The 24,366-nt window shown below is 41.3% G+C and overlaps 1 protein-coding gene across 2 annotated transcripts; it reads left to right on the forward strand.

Moving 5' to 3' along the window:
• The first annotated feature begins 426 nt into the window (after positions 1 to 426).
• On the forward strand, positions 427 to 20,704 carry top1b (DNA topoisomerase Ib). Of its 2 annotated transcripts, none has more exons than XM_050065684.1 (21): positions 427 to 580; positions 889 to 913; positions 4,114 to 4,210; positions 4,841 to 4,979; positions 6,161 to 6,216; positions 6,333 to 6,437; positions 6,557 to 6,647; positions 6,754 to 6,839; positions 6,989 to 7,104; positions 7,182 to 7,303; positions 7,410 to 7,532; positions 7,616 to 7,803; positions 10,085 to 10,229; positions 10,357 to 10,500; positions 10,852 to 11,037; positions 12,759 to 12,827; positions 12,975 to 13,089; positions 15,032 to 15,159; positions 15,327 to 15,421; positions 15,677 to 15,826; positions 19,548 to 20,704. In XM_050065684.1, exons 1-21 carry the CDS (start codon positions 548 to 550, stop codon positions 19,648 to 19,650), a joined length of 2,316 nt encoding a protein of 771 aa, XP_049921641.1. In that variant the 5' UTR covers positions 427 to 547; the 3' UTR covers positions 19,651 to 20,704. The 2 variants fall into 2 exon arrangements, with proteins under 2 accessions (XP_049921641.1, XP_049921642.1); XM_050065685.1 differs by lacking the exons at positions 427 to 580; positions 889 to 913 and adding exons at positions 927 to 1,396; positions 3,523 to 3,542.
• Positions 20,705 to 24,366: the final 3,662 nt, after the last annotated feature.

Genomic DNA, 24,366 nt, shown 5'->3' on the forward strand with positions numbered 1-24,366 from the left:
GCCAGGACCAAAGGGTTCCCAGCAGAACATTGCGTTGTAATGAAACAATCAGTGTTACTCACTTCACCTGCCAGTGGTTTTAATGTTTTGGCTGATTGGTGTATGTACTGTATGTAATTCAATGACTATAAATACCCCATGCAACCCCACTTCAAAAAAATCTGAACTGTCCCTTTAAAGCACTGTATTATTGATAAGCACTTGTAGGAGGTGGAGTGTGATGTAAACAGTCAGGACTCCATTTAGGAGCAGAGGAGTCAAACACTGACAGAATATGATGCTCCAGGTCATGTCATAAAATAATAATGAGTGTAATTTGAAAGGTTAAAGCGTCCGCGTTGACGTAACCGACTTGACATTTTGATACTGGCTCAGGTAGTGACCACGCAGAGTATTTTCTCGGCTCTCAGGTCGGTGTGCGCATGCGCAGTCGGCAAACACTGGGACTCCATTCCAGTGTGTCAGTGAGGGTTCCCTGAGCCTCGCATCCTGAACAGCTGCCTGCTGTGGCAACTTCACCTGCTTTATAAACACAAACAACTTGACCATGAGCGGAGATCATGGACATGGAGACTCACAGGTACCTCTTGGACAACATTCATGTTTTTTTTCGGGGGTCAGCTCGTGCAAATTATTAATAACTGACATAACTGACGAGTATTAATCATCATGATATGAAATAACGGTTAAGAAACCTAATAAGTTGCGCTGTTGTCTGCTTTCCCATTTTAGCGATAACTTTGAAATCATGTGCAGTGTTTGCGTGTTATTGTAGCAACATACTTGTATTTCTAGGATGTATTTGTATGCAAATTGAAACTTGAATAACCGAGCTACCGGCATTTGCAAAATTGAAATATTGAAATCATATTTTTTCACATTTTCTAGGTCAATTCCGGATCTAAAGGAAGCGGTAGGTCCTCTGATGGGGATTTTTATTCATACTGACTCTGATTAACAGTCGGAATCGTGATCTGTCTACTGTTAGTTTTTAAAGGACAGAAATGGCGTCCCAGAGACTAAGTCCCTTCTCCTCCACTCTCTTGCGGCTATTGTTCAAAAAGAGGGTCTCTAATGAACACTTGCCACCCTTGTTTTTCTAATCTGCTGGGGTTTTCCGAGAGGGCCTGGCATTGTGTTTATTTTGCATGCTTCAGGTTGATAATACGGACGTGCAATTGCAGCGAATTTTGGAGCCGAAAGTGGCAGAATTGGGGCTGAGGACTTAGTCTCTGCGCCATTTTCTTTTTCTGTATGTAGCAGCCAGGGCGCCGATGATAGAGCCAACTGTCTGCCGTGATATGGAGGCGAGAGCTGGGAGCTTATCGCCTCTCCCCGCCCGTATCTCTCCACCAGCTGCACTCAGCCTCCATCTCTGTGCTGGAGACATTTATCTGCACTGCCAACAGGGAATGCTTGCACATGAAGTTTAAAACTTTAAGTCACAGAGAAGAAAGTTGTAATACATTATTAAAAGCATATATGCCTTAAGCAATCTTTTTTTTTTTTTGCACAAATTATTAGTCTCCACACGCATCTGTTACTGCAAAGTTGCAAGCACTTTTCTTTTTTCTTGGAGGCTTTAATTTGCTGGCTGATGTGATGGAGAGCAAAGCAGTCTGTGGGAATTGCTACGGTTTATAATTGGGATGTGTGTTACTGTTTCATATGGCAGATAATACTCGTTATTAAACTGCCATGACAACAGGGCGCCACGAGGTGATGATCAAGCCAAACCAGATCTACCTCGGGAGGGATTTCACTCGGCAGGAAACATTTTAATATGAAGACTCATGTAAAAATAATTGTTACAGCCTAATCATTAGACTAGCTGCACTGAGAGTATGAAAATCATCCTTCCTCTCAAGTCCAATTTCATATTTTCTATTTAAAGAACAATGTCAAAAGTTGCATAAAAGCCTGCTGATAAAACTGGAGGCCCTGAATGAGAAAATGATCTTATAGCAAATACTAACCTCCTGAGACCCCACCGATTAGTAGGACCTGACAAGTATAAAAAAAAAATCATTATCTTTGAACAGGAAGTAGTTTTTGAAAAAAAGGACAATGGGTTTATTTTTAATAGTCACAAGTGTACAATGAAGTATTAACAGTTTATTTAAATGCCTGAACGTTGTTGTGCAAAAACAAAACTGAAAACAATGCGACATTTTGTTCAAGTCTAAGGACGCATTCACACTGGCGCTATTTGGTCCGCTTTAAACGAACCCTGGTCTGCTTCCACAGATAGGTTGTTTCGTTTGGAGTGGTGTGAACGCTCATTCTAACTCTGGTGCGGACAAACGAGCAAACCCTGGTCCGCTTGAAAACTGGGGTTCTCAGATCACTTGCAAGTGAACCCTGGCGCAGTATGCTTATAGTGGGAAATGCAAATGGACTATCCAGCGAACCAAAGAGAGGATGTGATGTAGAGCGCAGTGCATTTTGGTGTTTTTGTGGTGACAAAGCCAGCTGAAGGGGATGGCTTTCTGTTTTCGGTCCTGGCCAATTGATGAGCTGGGTTTTCTTCTTCCTCGTGCTTTTCTTTCTTCCTGGTCAGTGGTCGTTTCTGGCAATACCTCCCCCAGACGAGCAGCTGTTGTAACTGCGTGACTTTGTCCAGGCGGTTTGGTCCGCTTTAAAAAGTGCAGTGTGAAAGTGAACCGAACCAAATGAAGGTGCGAAATTTTCCGGCATTCCCCGCCCAATCGAACCGAGTCCCCCAGACTATCCTGGTGTGAATGCGCCCTGAAACTGTTCATTTAATTGCCTGAACACAGGTGTGCAAAACAAATTGGTTTTTTAGGGGTATTTTGCCTTTAATGGACAGGACAGGTAAGTGTGAAAGGGAGAGAGAGAAGGGGGGATGACATGCAGCAAAGGGCCACAGGCCGGACTCGAACCCGGGCCGCCGCGGCAACAGCCCTGCACACGGGGCGCCCGCTCCACCACCAAGCCACCGCATCCCCTGGTGTGCAAAACAAAATTGCAAATAATTTTGTAGCTCTGAATGAATTTTTTCTTGCTCCACACTCCAAGCTCGGGATGGGTTTTTTTTTGACTGTAGGAACAGTCTGTCACACCAGACTGGCCGATATAAAATGCTGTGATAATACAGTAATAAAGTCCAAATATCCTCAAACGAGTACATTTTAATTAACAGCGTCCTGGCTTTTTAGTATTGCTAAAATTGGTCAAATTTGTATGCACTATAAAACTACAAATGTTATCAAGCACAACTAAACAAGATTTCAACCAGAAAATTTTATTGATTTTGTACCTTGTCCACTTTTGTGTCAGGATCGGCTGCAGACTGAGCATAAAAGTGTCCACAAACGAGGACAACAGGTCCAAGTTAAGCATATTAAAGTATAAGGTGCAGCAAACCCAAAATGTCAAGCCCCTTGTCTTTTGTGGGGGGGGGGTAGTATCTCCAACATCGCCATACAGGTGTAGCCTGGAGGATGAGCCTCAGGGGGATTATGGGTCAGCTACAGCAAGTGTGCGTTGGGTGTGATGCAGGTCACTGAGGGCTAATTGCAGTGTGGATTTCAACAGGGTGTCTGCAGGTCCTTAAAATGTCTTTAATGTCATAAATTCAATTTTATAAATGGTGGTTCTTTAAAGTCTTTTTTTAGTCTTAAATTAGAATTTGTGAGCTCTGAATTGCCACAAATATTTTTATCTAATTGTATTCATTTTTGTCAAAATTAGTTAGCTCTTCTGTGTGACAGTCAAAATTCTTTAAACCTACCGTTGAACCTAATGCTTTCCTTTTACTTTATACTTGCAGTTACCTACTGCAATCTCCATGGCAAAATGTCGATTAACCTAACTCACTCTCACATATTAATACGTAAAAAACATGTCCAAAAACATGTCTTAAATTTGGTTTTAAAATATATCGAAAGGGTCTTTAAAAAGTTTTAAATTTAAGTGTCTGATGCCTGTAGACATAGAAATAGAAGAAGTAGAAATATTTTTTAAAAATAAACACAAAGGACATCTGAATCGATTCTCAGATACAGATATTCACATTTGGCAAAAATATTGTTTTATCCTGATTTAATTTTTAATGCTTCTAAACAAGCTGACCTCTGGTTTGTATCACAGACACCCACAAACATAAAGACAAGCACAAAGACAAGGAACACAGACACAAAGACCACAAGAAGGACAAGGAGCGAGAGAAATTCAAGCACGGCAACAGGTAGTATATCTGCGTATTCGTCTCATTTCTTTGGTGAAATATGTTTTTGCTTATGAATTGTAGCTCTCTTCACCCCATCTTCCAGTGTTACTTTCACCTCCCAACATCATCCAGTATAAATTTGTGTTATAAATTGGTGGTTTTAGCTGTCACATCTTTAGTGAGGGGGATGATGGCAAAGTCCTTGCATTTAAATAAAGATTCTTTCAGTGTGAAACATAAAAAAAGGCAGCTTTTATATAAGAACATGAAAGAATCGCCCGGGGTTCTGCTGATTTGATTGAAACTAATAGAACCCTGCCTTGTTAAATCAGCAAGCATACGTCACAAGGGCTCAATGAAATCCATTTTTATGAATGACATCTGCGGAGCATTTGTAATCTGAACCCTTGTGGGATAGCGGTTATGTGTTCTCTTTGTCTGGTTGAAATACTAGAGGGCTGCAGGATGTTAGGGGAGTCACGACTTTGGCCGCTGTCACTGGCAGTTGTCCACGACACTGTCATTGTTGGTTAAAAACGGTGAAGTTTTTATTGCTTGTGGTCGGTGCTTTGTCGATGACATCTTTTGTGTCTGCTAATCTGACCCTTTTGCACTTGATCTCTGACCTCTGTGGCTTCTACGTTCCAGCGAACATAAGGACCACTCTGAGAAGAAACACAGAGACAAAGACAAAGAGAAGCCGAAGCACAGCGACGGCAGCTCAGACAAGCACAGGGAAAAACACAAAGACAAAGACAAAGACAAAGAGAGGAGGAGAGAAGAGAAGGTTTGTTAATGGGCAGTCGGTCTGTACGGGCCTTTAGTGTGAATACTACGCTTCTCATCATTGACATTTTGTGGCATTAACCTTAAAAGCTTTGTTTTCTCACCATCACAAAACAACTAAATATTAAACTAATGTCAACACAGATGTCCCCTTTAACCTTCCATGAACTCTGACTGTAAGTAAAGGTTTAGATGGAACATTGTTTAAAGGTCCAATGTGTAGGATCAAGAGGCATTTATTGGCAGAATTTTACATAATAATCATAGGGCTGCCCCTGACTAAGAATTATCCTAGCCGACCAATAGTCGTCATTTAGCGCCATTAGTCGACTAGTCGTCTGCATGTTTAAGATATTAATTTAATTATTAAATGATATATTTTGGGCGGGGCAACACAATGGTTTTAGTTGAAGGTGTGAGAAACAATAGTATCAGTAACATTGTTAACACTGTGCTACATTACAGAGAAATACAAAACCGTACTAATGAGCCTTCATTAATATAGGCCTATATTTTATCTACAAATGCACGTCACACACTGAGCGAGCCACCTGTTAACGACGCTGTCAGCAAAGCAGTAATGATTGTGCTAAGTGGCTAATGGGCATGTAGCTACTTCCATGTTTCAGATGATACGTCATGTTTGTAGTCGACCAGTGAAGATGAGTTTACATATCACCTTGGGTTCGTCCTTCACCTTCTCAAAATGATCCCACACTTTGGATTTCCTGCCTGACAGAGAGACTCTCACTGCAGGCTGTTTCATTTTGTTCTGAAAATGTTGGCGTGTAAGTCCGTTCTTTGGACGATAAACAAGGTGCAGACTTCCCTCTGTGTCACCAGTAATAAAGAAATACAGTGAGTGCTGGACAGAGCAGTGAGTGACAATAACTCCACCCACATTTAAGAGTACTGTTTGCAATAGAAACGCTAGGGTCTAGGTACCATGTCTGTTACTTTTGGCTCCAAAGGTACCATACCGAAAGTGTTTGGTGGAAACGGGGCTTTTAGATCCCCTACATGCTTGGCACATGGGAGAAGTTGAAGTTCTGCAACCTCACCACTAGATGCCCCTAAATCCTGCACACTGGACCTTTAAAACGGTGAAAGTGGTTAAAGTCCATTTTACTTATCAAATGACAGAAAGAGATAGGCTCATATATTTGTCTCTGTTTCTCACAGATCAAATCATCCCATGTAGACAAGCCTAAAAAGGAGAAAGAAAATGGATATGTAAGGTAAACATGTCAAATCTAATGTGAAGCAGCTCTGGCCATAAATCATTTTTAGCCATTGATACGTTGTGATCAATGGGATATTGCTTTACTAATATGCAGTTCAATATGTGACTTAGAGATACAAGTCCTGCTGCCATTAAGAGCGAGCCTGAGGAAGACAACGGCTTCTACCCCTCTCCCCAACACAACAAGACCTCCAAACGAGAGTATAATGATGAAGAGTAGGTATCATACAAATTAAGCCAGGTCTTTACTTTATGCTTCATGATCTGTCACCGTCTGTTCTGTAATCTGAGATACAATTAGATTATCAATACATTTATTTCTGTCTGTTTGCTAGATTTGAATACAAGCCCAAAAAAGTCAAGACAGAGCATGACAAAAAGGCCAAGAAGAGGAAACACGAGTATGAAGAGGACGAGGAGGATGAGGTTCATTACAGTTTGTTTTTTTATTCATTATTTTGTAGAATGTATTTCCATGTCTGTCTGTTGTTTGTGTTCACCGGAGTTGCTCTGCTGTCTTTGTTTGTTTTAGGATGTCAAGCCCAAAAAGAAGACAAAAGACAAAAAGGTAACGGAGGGAAAGAAATCCAAAAAAGAAGAAGAGGAGAGGTGGAAATGGTAAGATCATTTTGGGGACAAATTGTTCTTTTCGTCAGGAAGTTGCACAACCAGAGCAGTCAGCTGATGTAAACGGCTGCTGGGGAGCAGATACCATATTTGTCTTTTCTCCCATGGGCTGTGTTTTGTTGTTGTTTTGTGGTGATTAGGTGGGAGGAGGAAAGATCTACTGATGGCTCCAAATGGCGCTTCCTTGAGCACAAGGGTCCAGTGTTTGCACCTCCGTATGAACCCATGCCTGACAAAGTCAAATTTTACTATGATGGTTAGTTTGCAAAAGAGTTACATTTATTCTTAAGTATTTTTAGGCAAGACTACAATGTGGTATTCCTGTAATTGTAGGTAAGCCTATGAAACTTAATGCTGCTGCTGAGGAGGTCGCTACATTTTTTGCCAAGATGTTGGATCATGAGTACACCACTAAGGACATCTTTAGGAAGAACTTCTATAAGGACTGGAGGAAGGTGAGGACATCAGACGTATTCAGTTGTCTTCAGCCAGAGTCTGCAGATGGTGTGAAGTTCAAGTATTTAAGTCGGCATGCTTCAGATGTCCTCTCTTTTATTTTAGGAAATGACATCAGAGGAAAAGTCTAAGATCACCGACCTGAACAAGTGTGACTTCAGTGAGATGAGTGACTACTTCAAGGCCCAATCAGAGGCTAGGAAACAGATGTCAAAAGAGGAGAAACAGGTACGCCTGCATTCACGCAAACGAATTTTGAAAACCTCACAAAACGTCTCTGATGTATTTTCATGTTGTCGTACACACAACAGAAAATCAAAGAGGAGAATGAGAGACTCCTCCAGGAGTACGGCTTCTGCATCATGGACAACCACAAGGAGAGGATCGGAAACTTCCGCATCGAGCCGCCAGGTCTGTTCCGTGGACGAGGCGATCATCCGAAGATGGGCATGCTGAAACGACGCATCAGACCTGAAGACATCATTATTAACTGTAGCAAGTGGGTAATCTCGCCGCCACTGTTAATCACCATCCTCACTGTCATGCATCTTTATGCCTCTGTGCCTGTAATAGCCGTGGACGTATTATGTTTTCAGATTGTCCGTCCATCCCATTCTCGTGAACATGATATCTGAAGAACGCCTTGAGTGAGGGCATTTTTTCAAATTTGGCACAGACGTCCATTTGGACTCAAAGGTGAACTGATTAGAAATTGCTGGTCAAAGATCAAGGTAACTGTGACCTCATCTGCCTTATTCTTGTGAATGCATACCTCAAGAAAGTCTTAAGGGAATTCCCTCAAATTTGGCACAAACATCCACTTGGACTCAGGGGTGAACTGATTAGAATTTGGTGAACTCATTCTTGTGAATGCAATACCTCAAACAAGCCTTGAGGAAATTCCCTCAAATTTGGCACAAACGTTCACTTACTCTCAAGGATGAACTCATTAGAATTTGGTGGTCAAAGGTCAAGGTAACTGCGACCTCATCTGTCTCATTCTTGTGAATTCAATAACTCAAGAAAGCCTTGAAGAAATTCCCTCAAATTTGGCACAAACATCCACTTGGACTCAAGGGTGAAGTGATTAGAATTTGGTGGTCAAAGGTCAAGGTAACTGTGACCTCATCTGTCTCATTCTTTTGAATGCAATACCTTAAGAAAGCCTTGTGTGAGGGAATTCTCTCAAATTTGGCACAAAGGTCCTCTTGGACTCAAGGGTGAACTGATAAGAATTTGGTGGTCAAAGGTCAGGGTAACTGTGACCTCATCTGTCTTATTCTTGTGAATGCAATACATCACGAAAGCCTTAAAGAAATTCAGTCACATTTGGCACAAACATCCACTTGGACTCAAGAGTGAACTGATTAGAATTTGGTGGTCAAGGTAACTGTGACCTCACTCGTCTCATCCCTGTGAATGCAATACCTCAAGAAAGCCTTGTGGAAATTCCCTCAAAATTGGCACAAACGTCCACTTGTACTCAATGTTGAACTGATTAGAATTTGGTGGTCAAAAGTCAAAGGTAACTTTAACCTCACAAAGGGCCATATTTAAGAATTCATACAGCAATTCACACAAATATCTAAAAGAATAAACTGATGAAGTGATGACATTTTCTATCCAAAAGGTCAAAGGTCAACTTTACAGTGACAACATAACATTTTCTGGCCGTTATTCAACATCATAACTCAGCAACAGAAGGGGGGACATTTGATCGGCATTATGATAGATCTTCGGGTTGAAGATGTGTTTGAAGCATCCAGGTTTTAGAACATGTAGTGTCTTCACAGCAGCGTCCATATTTGAAGCACTGTAAACTGTCATGGCTACATGTGATTCTGGACTGACATGGATGTAAACTGTAACTGCAAATTGACTGGTTAGCAGAGGCATATGACTGCAAGGCAGTAATTCTTGGATGCATAGGAAGAACACACAACACTGATGTTAATAGTGTGTCTAGTTCTGAATTTTTACCACAAGATGGCCCTGTCAAACCATAGTAGGCGAGGTTATATGAAGGCACATAGTGGGACTAATGCTTAATTTGTAAGAGAAAGGTGTGAGCATGTGTGCTTTGAAAACAGAATGTATTAAGTGGGTGCTTGCGGAAGCTACTGGTCTGTCAAAAAGACACATACAGACATAAACCTCATCTTCTTTGTCCTGCTCTGAACCCTTCGCTCCCGGTATCTATCTTCCTCCTCCTCCTCCTCCTCCTTCTAACTGCCATGTTGTGATTGCTGGATTTATTTATAGACAGTGGAAATCATTTTCTTTTTATGTCTGTCACCCCGTGCCTCAGGGGGAGTGTGTGCGTGTGTGTGGGAAGTGATAATTTGTAGCGTTTAGTTGCCATTAAAGAGACACAAGCAAAACAACATACAAGCAGCATGCAGTATGTATGGCGTGGCAGATGTATCGCTGGCACTCCCTCGCACACATGCCGGCACTGTGTCAAAAGTAGTCTTCCTGTCAGAGTATGCTGTGAGTGTGCAAACAATAACACAACCCGGGGAGGACATGTCGACCCCCACATACTGGTCATACTGGGGTTTGTTTTACAGTCACATCTGTCTGTACACTATTGTCTCAAAGCTGTAGTGTTCACAGTTTAAAGTTAATGTTATGATAAAAAAAAGTAAGCCCAAGCAGGTTAATTTCATGTGCATAGTAAGTGCTGTTTATTGTTCCTATGAGGAAACACCTTAAACACACAGGTAGACAAACAAATAGTTTTTATACCTGTTTATAGTAAACTTGCTTCTTTTCTGAAGGGACTCCAAGCACCCCAAACCTCCCGCAGGGTCAAAATGGAAGGAGGTTCGCCATGACAACAAAGTGACCTGGTTGGCATCTTGGACAGAGAACATCCAGGGCTCCATCAAGTACATCATGTTGAATCCTAGCTCTCGGATCAAGGTACCTGTGCTCTCACACTTTCAGCTTCAAGCCTAAAATTCGGACATAATTCTAAATGTAAATATTCCACCACTGATCCCTGATGACAAAAAATGATCCATCTGTTTCTGTGCTTCTGTGTGTGTAGGGGGAGAAAGACTGGCAGAAATATGAGACTGCTCGACGGTTGAAGAAGTGTGTGGATCGCATCCGTACCCAGTATAGAGACGACTGGAAGTCGAAAGAGATGAGGATTAGGCAGAGGGCCGTGGCACTGTATTTCATAGACAAGGTAAAGAAATGCAGTAAAACTGTAATGATAAAACACAACAAAAACAAATTTATTCCAAACACCATCATATCTTTGGTTTTAATTAGTGATGCATATAAAAAAAATAAGCACCGAATGGAGAAGGAAATTTTCCCCAAGAGTAAAGTTTCCTTCAGTGTTACTCTCACAATGAAACGCTGGAATTTACAGTTTTAATTTTACTCCAGACCCCATGGTATTATTTCTATTAACCACAAGGGCTCCCTTCGTCCCACTCAGAGAAATGCTGGTACACTGAAAGTAAACTACGTTAAGAGAACGATCCTGAGAAAATGTTACCCTCTCAAGTCTTGATCATGTTCTACCCTGTAGCTTGCACTGAGGGCAGGTAACGAAAAGGAGGAAGGCGAGACAGCAGACACGGTCGGCTGCTGTTCACTGCGGGTGGAGCACATCAAACTTTACCCCAAGTTGGACGAACAGGAATACGTGGTGGAGTTTGACTTCTTGGGAAAGGACTCCATCCGCTACTACAACAAGATCCCCGTGGAGAAGAGGGTAAGAATGGGATAAGGAATGTAGAGATGGAGATGGAGGGATTGAGGAGAAATGAAGGAAATCTTGTGGCAGATACACCGATCAGGCATAACGTTATGACCACTGACAGGTGAAGTTAGTAACAGTGATTATCTCCTCATCATGGCACCTGTTAGTGGGTGGGATATATTAGGCAGCAAGTAAACATTTTGTCCTCAAAGTTAATGTGTTAGAAGCGGGAAAAATGGGCAAGCGTGATGGCCAAATTGTGATGGCTCTCCAAACTGCAGTTCTTGTGTAGTGTTTCCGGTCTGCATTGGTCAGTATCTATCAAAAGTGGTCCAAGGAAGGAGCAGTGGTGAACCGTGACAGGGTCATGGGCGGCCAAGGCTCACTGATGCAAGTGGGGAGCGAAGGCTGGCCCATGTGGTCCGATCCAACAGACCAGCTACGGTAGGTGAAATTGCTGAAGAAGTTAATGCTGGTTCTGATAGAAAGGTGTCAGAATACACAGTGCATTGCAGTTTTTTACGTATGGGGCTGCATAGCTGCAGACTAGTCAGGGTGCCCGTGATGATCCCTGTCCACTGCTGAAAGCGCCAACAGTGGGCACGTGAGCATTAGAACTGGACCACGGAGCAATGGAAGATGGTGGCCTGGTCTGATGAATCACGTTTTCTTTTACATCACGTGGGGAACTTATGGCACCAGAATGCACTATGGGAAAAAGGCAAGCTTTGGCCAATGTTGGATGGATGCAAAAATGGATGTTACTTTGACAAGTACCACCTATCTAAGCATTATCGCAGACCGTGTAAACCCTTTCATGGAAACAGTATTCCCTGATGGCAGTGGCCTCTTTCAGCAGGATAATGCGCCCTGCCACAAAGCAAAAATGGTTCAGGAATAGTTTGAGGAACACAACGTGTTTGAGGTGTTGCCTTGGCATCCAAATTCCCCAGATCTCAATCCAATCGAGCATCTGTCGGATGTGCTGGACAAAAAAGTCCAATCCATGGAGGCCCCACCTCACAACTTACGGGACTTAAAGGATCTGCTGTTGACGTCTTGGTGCACACCTTCAGAGGTCTAGTGGAGTCCATGCCTCAAAGGGTCAGGGCTGTTTTGGGAGCAAAAAGGGGGTACCTACACAATATTAGGCCGGTGGTCATAATGTTATGCCTGATCAGTGTACATTAAAGCACCAAACTGTGATTTTATGTGGCTTTATGAGGGTGGAGTTGGGTGTGTGTTGAATTAATAGAATAGAATAGAATAGAATAGAATAGAATAGAATAGAATAGAATATACTTTATTGTCCCCTATGAGATCAGAAGTTGCAATGCTGAGGAGGATGTTTGCACAGACAGGTGACCAGGCACTAAAAGCTTCCTGTTAGCTCTGCCTCAGAGGGTGGTCTGTTTCCTGCTATTGCCGGAGTGTACACACACACACACACACACACACATATGTGCACGCAGACACACGCTACACATGTTCTGTTTTCTGTCGCAAATTCTTCAACACGCCTGGGCACTGTCTACACTTCCTCTCTGCATCCCCACTTCCACATAAAAGGTACGAAGAGACGACAAATGAACCTGTAATAAACCACCTGCACTTGTCATCATAAACATGGAATAATATAGCACCCCCATGTGGCAGAAGTGGGATTGTGCATGCCTGAACACAGTCTGAAAGTGATTTTTTGGCTAAATAAATCTTTGCTGGTTTCTTATCAGGTCTTCAAAAACCTGCAGCTGTTCCTGGAGAACAAGCAGCCTGAGGATGACCTTTTTGACAGACTGAATGTAAGTGACACATGAATTTCTGCCTGCAGGGCTTCAGTCTAAGTACACTGTTTAAATTTCCAGTTGTAACGCTTGTATCACTCTAATACCTCTTCCTCTCCTCACTGTACCCTCTGTCCCTTTTTTCACTCCCTGTGTCTCCTGCAGACTTCTATTCTAAATAAGCACTTACAGGAGCTGATGGACGGCCTGACAGCCAAGGTCTTTCGCACCTACAACGCCTCCATCACCCTGCAACAGCAGCTCAAGGAACTCGCCTGCCGTGAGTAACATCAGCTTCAGTCACACACAGCTCACTTGAAAAACACCCACACAGCGAATACTCTTAATCGCTCCTTACAGTTTACCACAATGTTCCTGTAGTTCAACAAAAACTCAGCTAGACAGTTTGAAATTCTGCAGTGTCAAGTCAAGCAGGATTTATACTCATGCGGCAGACTCTAAGCCGCTGTGAGCATTTATACTTGTGCCGTGGTGTGTCAGTGTCACTCTGTGTTACACCTCCAAAACCACAAATACAACATGCTAATGTTATTAGCACAAGCCTATGGCATTTTACATTATATAAATTAGCCTAGCAGCTAGCATTCCTTTCCTCTTCTCATATAAAGCCAGGGACAACAGCAACATTTAACAAAGGTAACGTTACACAATTTGTCTCCATTACAACTCACAAGGTTCACCAACAAAACAACTGTCTCATTCTAAACATGTTTTTCAAACAAATACAACATGCTAACTTTATTAGTACAAGCCTATGGCATTTTACATTGGCCTCGCAATGAGCGGAGATTTCCTCTGCTCATATGAAGCCAGGATAAATCACACACAAGACTTAAAATGCTATTTTTGTGGAGGCTTTATTGGCTTCATAATTTATTGTTTCTTATCTGTGAAATTAAAGTAAATAAAAGCTTTGTTTCCACTGAGGGAAATGGTGTCAGCTTACAAAAATGGACAGGAGGGCCGCATCTCCGCAACATGTAGTTACATTTCTGGGGAGGTGCACGTCAGGCTACGACGTAGGTTACGGCACAGGCTCCATGTTGACGCAGAGCGTATGTACTGTAGCTACAGCGTCGATTCAACGCAGAAGTAGAAATTCTGCCTCAATCAAGTGAAAAATAATTGTTTTTGCACTTTTTAATGAAGTAAAAATGGTGATAAGATTTGACACAATTATTTTCCGTAAGCGCTTATCCTGTTGGGGGTCGCGGGTGTGCTGGAGCCTATCCCAGCTGACATAGGGCGAGAGGTTGGTTACACCCTGGACAGGTCGCCAGACTATCACAGGGCTGACACAGAGACAGACAACCATTCACACTCATGTTCACATCTACGGACAATTTAGAGTCACCAATTAACCTGCATGTCTTTGGACTGTCAGACTGCATGGTGTTTAAGTGTTTTATCATCTGTCTATAGAAGTCTGAAAGACAAACAAACAATCTGTAAATGCTTGAGAATTGCACAAAAAGGTCTGGAAAGATATAACAGGAAAAACCTATTTGGACCAGTTAGTACACATTGCTGTAAACTCAGGTGAGTCCTCCTAATGGAACTTTGAGTAACATATGTTAGGCCCAGTCAACAATCAAGCCATCACCAAAAAAAATAATGAAATCCATTGTATTAGTAAATGTCTGTAAGGAATTTGAAAGTGAAAAGTTGTAAAGTTGAACGGACTCTGGTTCTTTCAATAATGAGTCTCGTCAACAATGCAGTATATATGAATGTGATCTCTTTGGAGTTTATACCTGAGAAGGACAGATAATAAAGCTAAACAACCACGTAAATAAAACCACCTGCTCTAGCTTCTCTCCCACAGGGGAATAGTACACAGGGCTTTGTAATAAAATATTCAACATGGAACATAAACTCATGTGCTATAAAACATACCTGACAGGGACAAATAATAAATTAGAACCTACATGTAAATAAAATAGCCCAATCGTCTCCACAAATGAAATAGATGAATGTGAGCTTCAGGCTTTAATCTTGTAGCGATGAGCTTTTGCACACATACCAGCTTTGGAAGCCTTCTCAGTCAGGTAGATTATGTGTAATGACATTAACAACAGAAACTTTACCTGGAATTTAATGTACAATATCTATTGTGCATTTAAATGAATTGGGTCAGTGATTCCAAATTGTCAATCATTTAAACCTCCTAACTTGTTGTGTCGTTGTTTTTGTGTCTCCAGCTGATGACAGCCTCCCAGCTAAAATCCTGTCGTACAACCGAGCCAACCGGGCAGTGGCCATCCTCTGTAACCACCAGAGAGCTCCACCCAAAACATTTGAGAAATCCATGCAAAACCTTCAGACCAAGGTAAACCAGCGTTCCCCCTCTCTTCTGCTTTGTCGTTCCCAAACACGCAATGATGTCTGGGTTGCCTTGAAGAAAATCTACAATTTTTTTGTCATAGTGAAAGATATTCCCCTCTCTACGTGACGTAGGTATATGCTTCACTCGCCGTGTGTTTGTTGTGATTGCAGATCGACGAGAAACAAAACCAGCTGTCAGCAGCCAGGAAGCAGCTGAAGGCTGCCAAGGCTGATCACAAGGCTTCCCATGATGACAAGAGCAAAAAGTAAGAAAGCCTGGCCGCTGGTAACCAGTAAGACAGGCTGTTACAGCTTTATCTGTTACTTACTGACCCCTGTTGGGATGACAGTGAGTTTTATCTGTACAGACACCTAAACATCAAGTTCACGATGTTAAGGTGTCTGTTTTTCAGTCCATCCCTGTAATTCTTCCTCTCTCTGTGTCTCTGTCTCCCTCCCTCTGTCTTCCTCTGTATCTCTCTTTCTTCCTCCCTCTGTCTGCGTGTTTGTGTCTCTCTCAGGGCTGTGGAGGTGAAGCGTAAAGCTGTCCAGAGGATAGAGGAGCAGCTGATGAAGCTTCAGGTTCAGGCCACAGACAGAGAGGAGAACAAGCAGATTGCTCTGGGCACCTCCAAGCTCAACTACCTGGATCCACGCATCTCTGTCGCATGGTATTTATGTGGCACAGCAGAAGCTGTTTACCCATGTTTATGAGCCAATAACTTTTATTTGATTACAGGTGTTACTATAGTTTAAAAAAACACAGTGACATTAAATGAGTAAGCCGCCTACTGTTTAATAGACCAGCTTTCTCTGGGCGGGTGGGTGGGTGTGCGGGGTGCATATCTACCTTGGTGACAGAAAGGCAGGAAATGCTTCTTGCATTGTAGGAAAAGGAGCAGCACGAGTAAAAAGCTAACGGCTGCAGAAGGAAAATAAGAGGAAGAAAAGCGTGTGAGCGTGAGGAACAATGGGGTTTGTTTCTGAAAGCCAGGGAGCGTCCCCAAACAGCACTCCTTCCTCCATGTGGGAAGTCAATGAGGAGCTGTCTGTGGCTGAATGGAGGGCCAGGCCACAGAGAAAGGGGAACAGTGGTCAGCCCTCCCTAACCCGTGCCCCACAGCTATTTATGGAGAGCCTCCTCCTCAAGCACAATGGATACAGGAATGCTCCGTGTTTTGCCTGATTGTAAGGCGTAAGGGATGGGGTCCCCCCTTGTAGGGTGGTGCATGGGAACCTACATCTACGCTGTAGTGTTACGTGTGAATATGTGTAGCAGAGATAACAACATTGAGTTGAATCGGGTTGATCATTCTGTCGTGCAGAGAGTGTGATGGGTTCAAAGTGTTAAGAGATTCGCCAAAACAATCTGTTCTTGCTAGCTGAACTGTTGAGAAACCTCATGAAATTAGTTATGTAAATACTTCTGAATAACAGCTAATTAAACGGGGAATTGTTTTTCTGTTGAGTTCATGGATGTATAAAGAGACCTGGATACAGCACTATAGGCAGGACCCATTCATCCCTATGAAAGTTGCTCAGTGGCGAAAAAAAAGTTCAACTGGCGTGTTTAAAATTACTCAGAAGACTGACGCTCCCACCACATTGTGTGGCCCATAGAGCAGGTGCACTAGAAACTCCCACTGGTCAAGCCAGCTACGTCCCGTTTAGCCCTCCGCTAACTTGAAAGGGGATAAAAGGATTCAGTCCTGCGGCTCTTCCAGACTTTACGATGTTATTGTACCGACGGGATCAAATTTTTAAAGTGAAACGAGTCATTTTGCGGGAGTTTGTGACACTCCAAAAAAATTATCCACTGATTTACAGACAAAAAGTATTTTTGGGCTCCAGGGCATCACGTTAAGGATGTAATTCCGCTGTCTGGCAACTGCAAAAATTCCGTCAGCTGCTAGCTAGCGACTTAAATTTGATATGTGTATCCTAAATATATTGAGTGTTACTTATTTCCATCATATGGCACTAATTCTGTGTCATCATGATGTGATGACGGTGCAGTAAAGGGAGATCTGTGGCAGATCCTTGCCTGGTCCTAATGAGATCCCCCCAACAATGTAACGAATGCGGGGCCAACTCAAAATGCCTCTAAGCAAAACCAGTTGCAACACTAGGCAGACACGTGATTAACGGCAGACACGTGATTAACGAAGCTGAAGCTGTCTATTGCCCCTGAAATCAGCTAAGAAATCAGCTGTTCTTGTCATATTTGATGCGTACGAAGGAGTGTGCCTCTCCCACAGAGCACACTCTTAATGATTATATCACATTGTTATCATATCCTGGTGATCAGGTCATGAAAATATTAGTGTGATCGTGTGAAAACAAATTCTACCAGATCTGGCAACCCTTTATAGGCCACTTTGAGAAAGATGCACTAAGTTCTTCCCAAAACTAGCCTAGTTGAAATGACACAAAATGTGGTCAATCTGATATCCTTCTGAATCCTCCCCTTTTTTTGTTAAATTATTTTTAATTGTTTTAAATAGAACGACAAATAGAACGATGCATTTTATCCATAAATATCATATTTTGCTCACCCATTTTTGAGTTTTGACTTGTTGAATATTTTTTATATTTTTGTATCAGAATTCTGTTTTCACTTTGACACTACTGCCACTGTTTGTTTTAACTTTGAAAACCCCAATAAAAAGAGTTGGGAAAAAAAGGTCTATCCCAAGACCCTTAAGTAAACCAGTGACCATTAGATTTCTGTTGACAACTGACTCACTGTCACTTCTCTGAGGAATTCCCTACATCAGGGGTGTCAAACTCATTTTAGTTACATACAGCTCGATTTGATCTCAAGTGGGCAGGACCAGTAAAACTACTTCATAATAACCTAGAAATCACAACCCCATTAAATTTTCCTTTTGTTAATGTAAATAAAATCACTCTGAACACAGTCATCCATTTACAAAACAAATGATGAATGGCCTGTGATATCCTGAGAAAAATCATGTGCATATTTAACAGTGTGTCTCTGTTTTTCTACATTGAGTCAGTCTAATACTCACTTTCATTTTATGTACATTTTTTTTTTATAATTGTCCACCAAAATGGGGCTATTGAAGAAGCAGGTGAAGTCATCCCCTGCCTTATAAACCATTTACAATCTGAAGTTTTGTCAGAGCCTCAGCAGCAGGGGTCCACTAATATTGTTTTAAGACAGATGTCTGATCCAGATTCTTCTGTACTGAATCTGCTGGTTGACAATATTTTACACAATGTTTAATATCTTTAAATCTGACCACAGAAAGTATTCCGTGTTATTTCAGAGAGATGTAATCTGGTCAGTGTGGAAAAGCCTCTGCCATGCAACATTTATAGGTACCACCTTTTTCTTTATGAAGGGGTTCCTGTGGTGAATCAAAAAAGTCCAAAAAGGGACTCCATATCTTAAAAAAGGTTTGAGAGGACCCTTTGAGTGTGTATTTGATTTTTATTCACCCTTTGAAACGTGAGTGAATTGGCTTGATTTCTTACAAAAACATGAAAAGAAGGCAATGAGCAATGAAAGAAGAAATGACTGCAAAAATTTGCAAGAAATTAATAAATGAAATAACAAGAAAATTATTTAAAAAAAAAAGAAAGAAAGAAAGAAAGAAAGAAAAAGAAAGTTAAAAACAAACAACAAGGAATTGACCTTGAAGAAGAGTGCTTAAAAATGTGAATAATTCTGTACCATAATTTTAAGTACAATTATAAATATATATTTGATAAACAGCTTTTTATTTTTTTCCCCCAATTTTTGAAGATAATTTTCTAAATCTATTATTTGTTTGCAATTTGTGGGACATTTCTTACCAAGTTGCTCATTGCCTTTTTTCCCGATGTTTTTGAAAGATATCACACCAACTTTCTCAGGGCTCAAAGAATACTTGCAAAATGCGGGAGAAGTGATGTCACTCCAGGTTTCAAAGGGTTAACTTAAAAGAAATACATAACATCCCTGACCCAGCGAGAAAAGGATGGGGGGGTATGTTGCTTCCAATTTAGAAGGATCAAACGTCTTGCCAGGAGACAAGTGAAAGCTGAAACCGCGTGGGTTTTATTTGGTAAGGTAACACGGGATTGTTTCAAAGTTAGACCGAAAAGTGCGCAGGCTGGGTTGGGGTCCAGTTGGGTTTCAAATGTCTCGCTAAAGCCTTTTGGACATAACCAAAACATATGCATTATTACAAAAGGTTGGAGTATCCTGAAACCTCTCAGCCTTCACACGAGAATCAATATTAGGTGCGCAAAGTCATCCAGTGGGCTGGCGGTTCTGGCCCCCAGGCCGTGTGTTTGACACCCCTGCCCTACATAGTGAATACTAGTAAGCAGTGTTGCAGCCAGTGAGTTGAGCTCAATCGTTCTATCTCACCTTCTCTCTAGGTGCAAGAAATGGTCGGTTCCCATCGAGAAGATCTACAACAAAACCCAGCGGGAGAAGTTCGCCTGGGCGATTGACATGGCCGAAGAGGACTACGAGTTTTAAACGCACTTAATGTTTCCCCTTTTCTAAACATTGCCTTTGATTGTAGAGATGATTTGTAGTTGATGTCAAACGATTCCACTGTGTGGTTACAACAGGACTGTGAAGGAGGGAGCTTTGTGGGAGCTGTGACCACAGTTTAATAAATGTGCTGTATTTATACATATATATATATATATGGATTGGTTGTGAATATAGGGAAATAATTCCTGAACCATTTGACCAAGCTGCCAAACGGCACGTCTCCTTAAATACTGACAGTAGTGTGTATGTAGCTGCAGCTATCTGCCCATGATCAAACACCTATGAACACATTAGTATTATCTTTTGTCAGACACGACTGTACTGAGATTTGTAAGCCATCGGACTTATCGAGACATTCTATATTCTCATAGAATAATGAATTAATAAATGTTTGTATGGGAGACTGCAAGGAGAGTTAATAGGATGAATTTGTGGCACTGTGTGAAAGATCGGTACAATAAAATGATGACAGTGTGAAGAACAGAAACCCTAGCACTATGCTCATATAATTATTAGCACACAGAATGTCATCTTTTATTTCCTTTTAGTTTGATTTTGCTGTTTATTTCAGGGATGTATATACGTTTGTCATTTTTCAGTAACTATGATTCAGTGTTTTATAAAATCGTGTGCTGTATGCATTGTCAGCAAGAAGCTCTTTATCGCTCATATGCAACATGTGTGTGTCTGTTCCCACAGTCTTACAATGACAACATTCCTCCTGGTTACAGCTGAAGCGCAGCATCATGTTTTGTGTGCCAGAGCTAAAAAGAGACTGTTCCTTCAGACGGAGACGTTTTCTAAGAGGGATGTGGATTTTGCCAAAAAAGATCACAGAAGTCTATCATCGTAGTGTGCTGTTTGTATTGCTGTGATTAAGCAGAAAGTGTCCTCCTTAATTTACAAATGTGAATGGATATTTTAACTTTTGTCACTAATATTTCTCGCTATTTGATCATTTATCACACGACTGGACTGGTTGAATGCTTATTGTTTTGAGCTTTGTAGTTTTCAGAATAAAACATCAACCTTGTCTTTTTTGTCCACACTTTGTCTGTCTGTGTTTGAAATAGTACTCAATCCTCCTGAGACCCTCACATGAGGACATCACATTCTGGGCTTGCTGCACCTTATGCTTCATTCTGCTTATCTTTGACCTGTTGTCCTTGTTCGTGGACACTTATGGCCTGTCCCAATACCCACACTTCCCCTAGAAATACCCACTTGCACTTGGTTGTGCGCGTTCACGTTTATGCTAGGTGCACAACCTAACGCATTGACGGATTGACGCTGACCGGAAGTCATTCATTTCAATGGAGGTGAAAATGACGGATTGTAACGGACTAGCGCGCAGCACGACAGCGGTTCCATTGACCAACGGACCGTGGAGGCGTTGGATTTTTGCTACTCGGGCATTGACAACATGGGAGAAACGGAGCGTTACAGTGCCAGAAGTAGGAAATAAATTGCAATCGCAGTTGTAAACAAACAATATCTCATTTATTTATGCAAAAGAAAAATAAGCATAAGGTTTTTTTCCCACTATTAAACGTGATTGTTGACCACAGGTTGATTTCTATGCAGATGATAATTAATCTATATTTTCAAATTTTGCGCTCATTTCCATAGCCCATTTTGCACCTATATATCGTCTCTTTCAATAGTACACTACTCAACTCATCTCAGTTCAGTTGGTACAGTGACAGTCAGCATGAGAGATCTTCGCAGGAAGATATTGCTAGCTCTTCTGCTAGATGACTTTGCAATAACTTTGAAATGATGTCAGCACGCTAGCTAGCCGCCCACATCTAGCCAGGTCCCTCAACGACTGAACCTCGCAGCGTTGTTCTGGGGGTGGGGAATGCGTTAGGGAAACTTTCCGTTAAAACAGGAAAAATAGGTTGTGCACCCGGCGTTAGGCTAGTGGTGTCCCAAAACAGAACTGAGGTAGTGAAAGTGGTTTCCAACACTTAAAACCAAGGAAGCCCTGACCCACACTTACAACGAAGTGGATGATGAAACACCTTGCAAAGTCAGCAACGTCTGCAAGTTTTGGAAAACGATTTGTTACTGTACGATCGGAATGTAGGCTATACAAACAACAGATGGTTGGACTAGCGTAAACTCATCAGCAACTCGGTTGAACACAGCGTCAAAATATTTAAACAAATCGACTTACCTGAACAAAATCGATCAGAACTAGAAGACATTGTAGGCGCCTCCTGTTTCCAGCATTTCTTCTCCGTTGATTCATCGGACAGAGAAGAATAAAGATAGCACACGCCACAACACAAGCACTGGAGCCGGCATTTTCATTGCGTCGCTACTACGCGTGATTTATGCCTGCACGTCGACCACACCGATTTGCATGACGTGGTGTCTCATTTCTTAGGGAAAGATCTCTACCCTAATATTCCTCACTTCCCTCATCAAGGGTTATCTCGCAAACAAGGGCACTCAATACCAAGTGGAAGATTTAAGGGGCAGAAATGGCATTGAGCCTTATTGTCCCATCTAGTGGCAGCAATACGCTAATCCATGTAAAAACAAGATGGCAGCCACCTCTGCCAAGTCAGTCTGCAGCCGATCCCGACACAGAAGGAACAAGGTCCAGAATCTGATGATTAATAATGTTTGTGATTTGATATGTCAAACATGTGTGACCAATTTCAGCAACAGTAACAAGATAAGGAAGTACTCATTTGGGGACATTGGGTCTTTATTGCTGTCTCGTTTGAGGACATTGGACCACAGACAAAGGGACATTCCTTGCTTGGAGTATGGAGCAACACACAACAACGTTTATACATTAAAATAAACAGGTTCATACTTTATTACACACTGTGATTATTATAAATAAACCCAACGTCCTCATATGAGGACATCATTTTTTCTGAAAACTTCTTCCTGTTCAGAGACAATGTTTAGTTTTTATACTAATCAGGTCCCAAACAGCTCGGAGACACTGAAAACAGACAGAAGCTGAGGTCTCAGGATACAAAGAGACACATGATCCTTTTTAAGATGTAATCAGCATTGTCCAAGTCAGGGGTCATAGTCCAATTCCCAATGATGTGTCTCAAAAACCTTCTTTTTTTCCAATATTATTCCCTATGTTCACTTTTCTTTTGTCCTAATTATGATGAATTCTCAAAGACACATTACACAGAAGGATCAAAAAGTTACCTGGACACTTCACAAATGTTATATTGAGACAGCTAATTATGAGGTACGGTGTCAGAGGAAGGTCTGCTTCTTTAAGAGGCCGATAACAGGCGCTCCTACTGGAGGCATGAGCTGCGTCAAGCTAACGCGAGACACACGACGTTACCGGAAGTAGCGTAATTGTGTCCAAATAAAGGCAGAAAGTTTTTGGATGTGGGATATCAGGGCACACACAGCAAAAGGAGTTAAACTTTGAAGTAGCGAAAATTAAAGGTGAAGATTAACATAAGGAGAGAAAATAAATACCAAAACCTTTCTTTTTTTTTGTTTTGAGAAGAACAAAATGCATAAATAATGTCGGCCTATTCATGGCAGGGTTTTTATTCATAAATGAGAATGCAAAAATTCCATAACTTCATGTGAGGAGCAAATTATCTCTCACCCTTTTACTGTGTAGATCAGTGCCTGTTGTCTCATTAGGTCTAATGGTGGTGTTGACAAATTAATATCAAGGGATTTTTTTTTTACATCACAAGGACCAAATGTGGATGTCACCACTGTTTCCCACCTTAGCTCTGCTGAAATAATACCATAACTTACATGCACTTGTTAAAAATATAATATGAGACACAGGTACTGTGTGTTGGGAAGGTTACTTTTGAAATATAATAGGTTACAAATAACAAGTTACCCAGTTAAAACTGTAATAAGTAATGTAACTATTTAATTATATGATAAAAATTACAATTATTATAACTATAATTACCTTATCAAAGTAATGTAACTTGTTACATTTGATTACTTTTTGATTACTTTTCTAATTAATGTTTTAAACAAGGCAATAAAGGCTATGTCAGAAGAAGACATCCCTTGACTGCGAAAAGAGATAGATAGATAGATAGATAGATAGATAGATGCATTCAAAAACACAGACACATATATGGAGAGAGAAAATAGGTAAAAACAATAGAAACCTAAGAACAAAAACACACAGCAGTGAAATGATAGTCTAGTCCAGGTCTCGGCAACCTTCACTATCAAAAGAGCCATTCTTGGCCAAAAAAAATAATAATAATGCAACACAGCCTATTTAATCTAAATTAGCCTATAAACATTCTTAACAGGTCTAAATGAGCTTTCATTAATATGTTTCACAACAAAGTAGCTACTCTGCAGTAGGGGTGTAAATCACCAGCTTCATCAGGATACGATATTATATCGATTTGTTTGGATTAGTCAGGTTCACTATATAATTTTGTGGGATTTTTTTGGGGATTTGCAAAACTATACATTTTTGGAAAGGTTATTGTATAAGGATTCAGGAAATCAATGTTTGCATTTGCGCAGATGTCTATATGGCGGCCATATTGGAATTTACAAAATGGCAGCCGTAAAATGTACGTTTTGTAATATCTCGGCTTCTAAATAAGTTGGAACGATGATTTTAACTGCTAAACCTACATTTTCAGGGTCAAGGAATCCAATGGGGGTAGTTACAATGCTACAACACTTTACCACATTAACCCTTAG

Source organism: Epinephelus moara, chromosome 16 (genome assembly GCF_006386435.1).
Source record: "Epinephelus moara isolate mb chromosome 16, YSFRI_EMoa_1.0, whole genome shotgun sequence".
Classification (NCBI taxonomy): domain Eukaryota; kingdom Metazoa; phylum Chordata; class Actinopteri; order Perciformes; family Serranidae; genus Epinephelus; species Epinephelus moara.

Bases quoted from the DNA above. Each gene is read 5' to 3' on its own strand.
- top1b (XM_050065685.1), top strand. From the start codon at position 1,275: ATGATAGAGCCAACTGTCTGCCGTGATATGGAGGCGAGAGCTGGGAGC. The intron at 4,211-4,840 runs GTAGTATATCTG...TCTACGTTCCAG, and splicing joins AAATTCAAGCACGGCAACAG to CGAACATAAGGACCACTCTG. The intron at 11,038-12,758 runs GTAAGAATGGGA...GTTTCTTATCAG, and splicing joins AGATCCCCGTGGAGAAGAGG to GTCTTCAAAAACCTGCAGCT.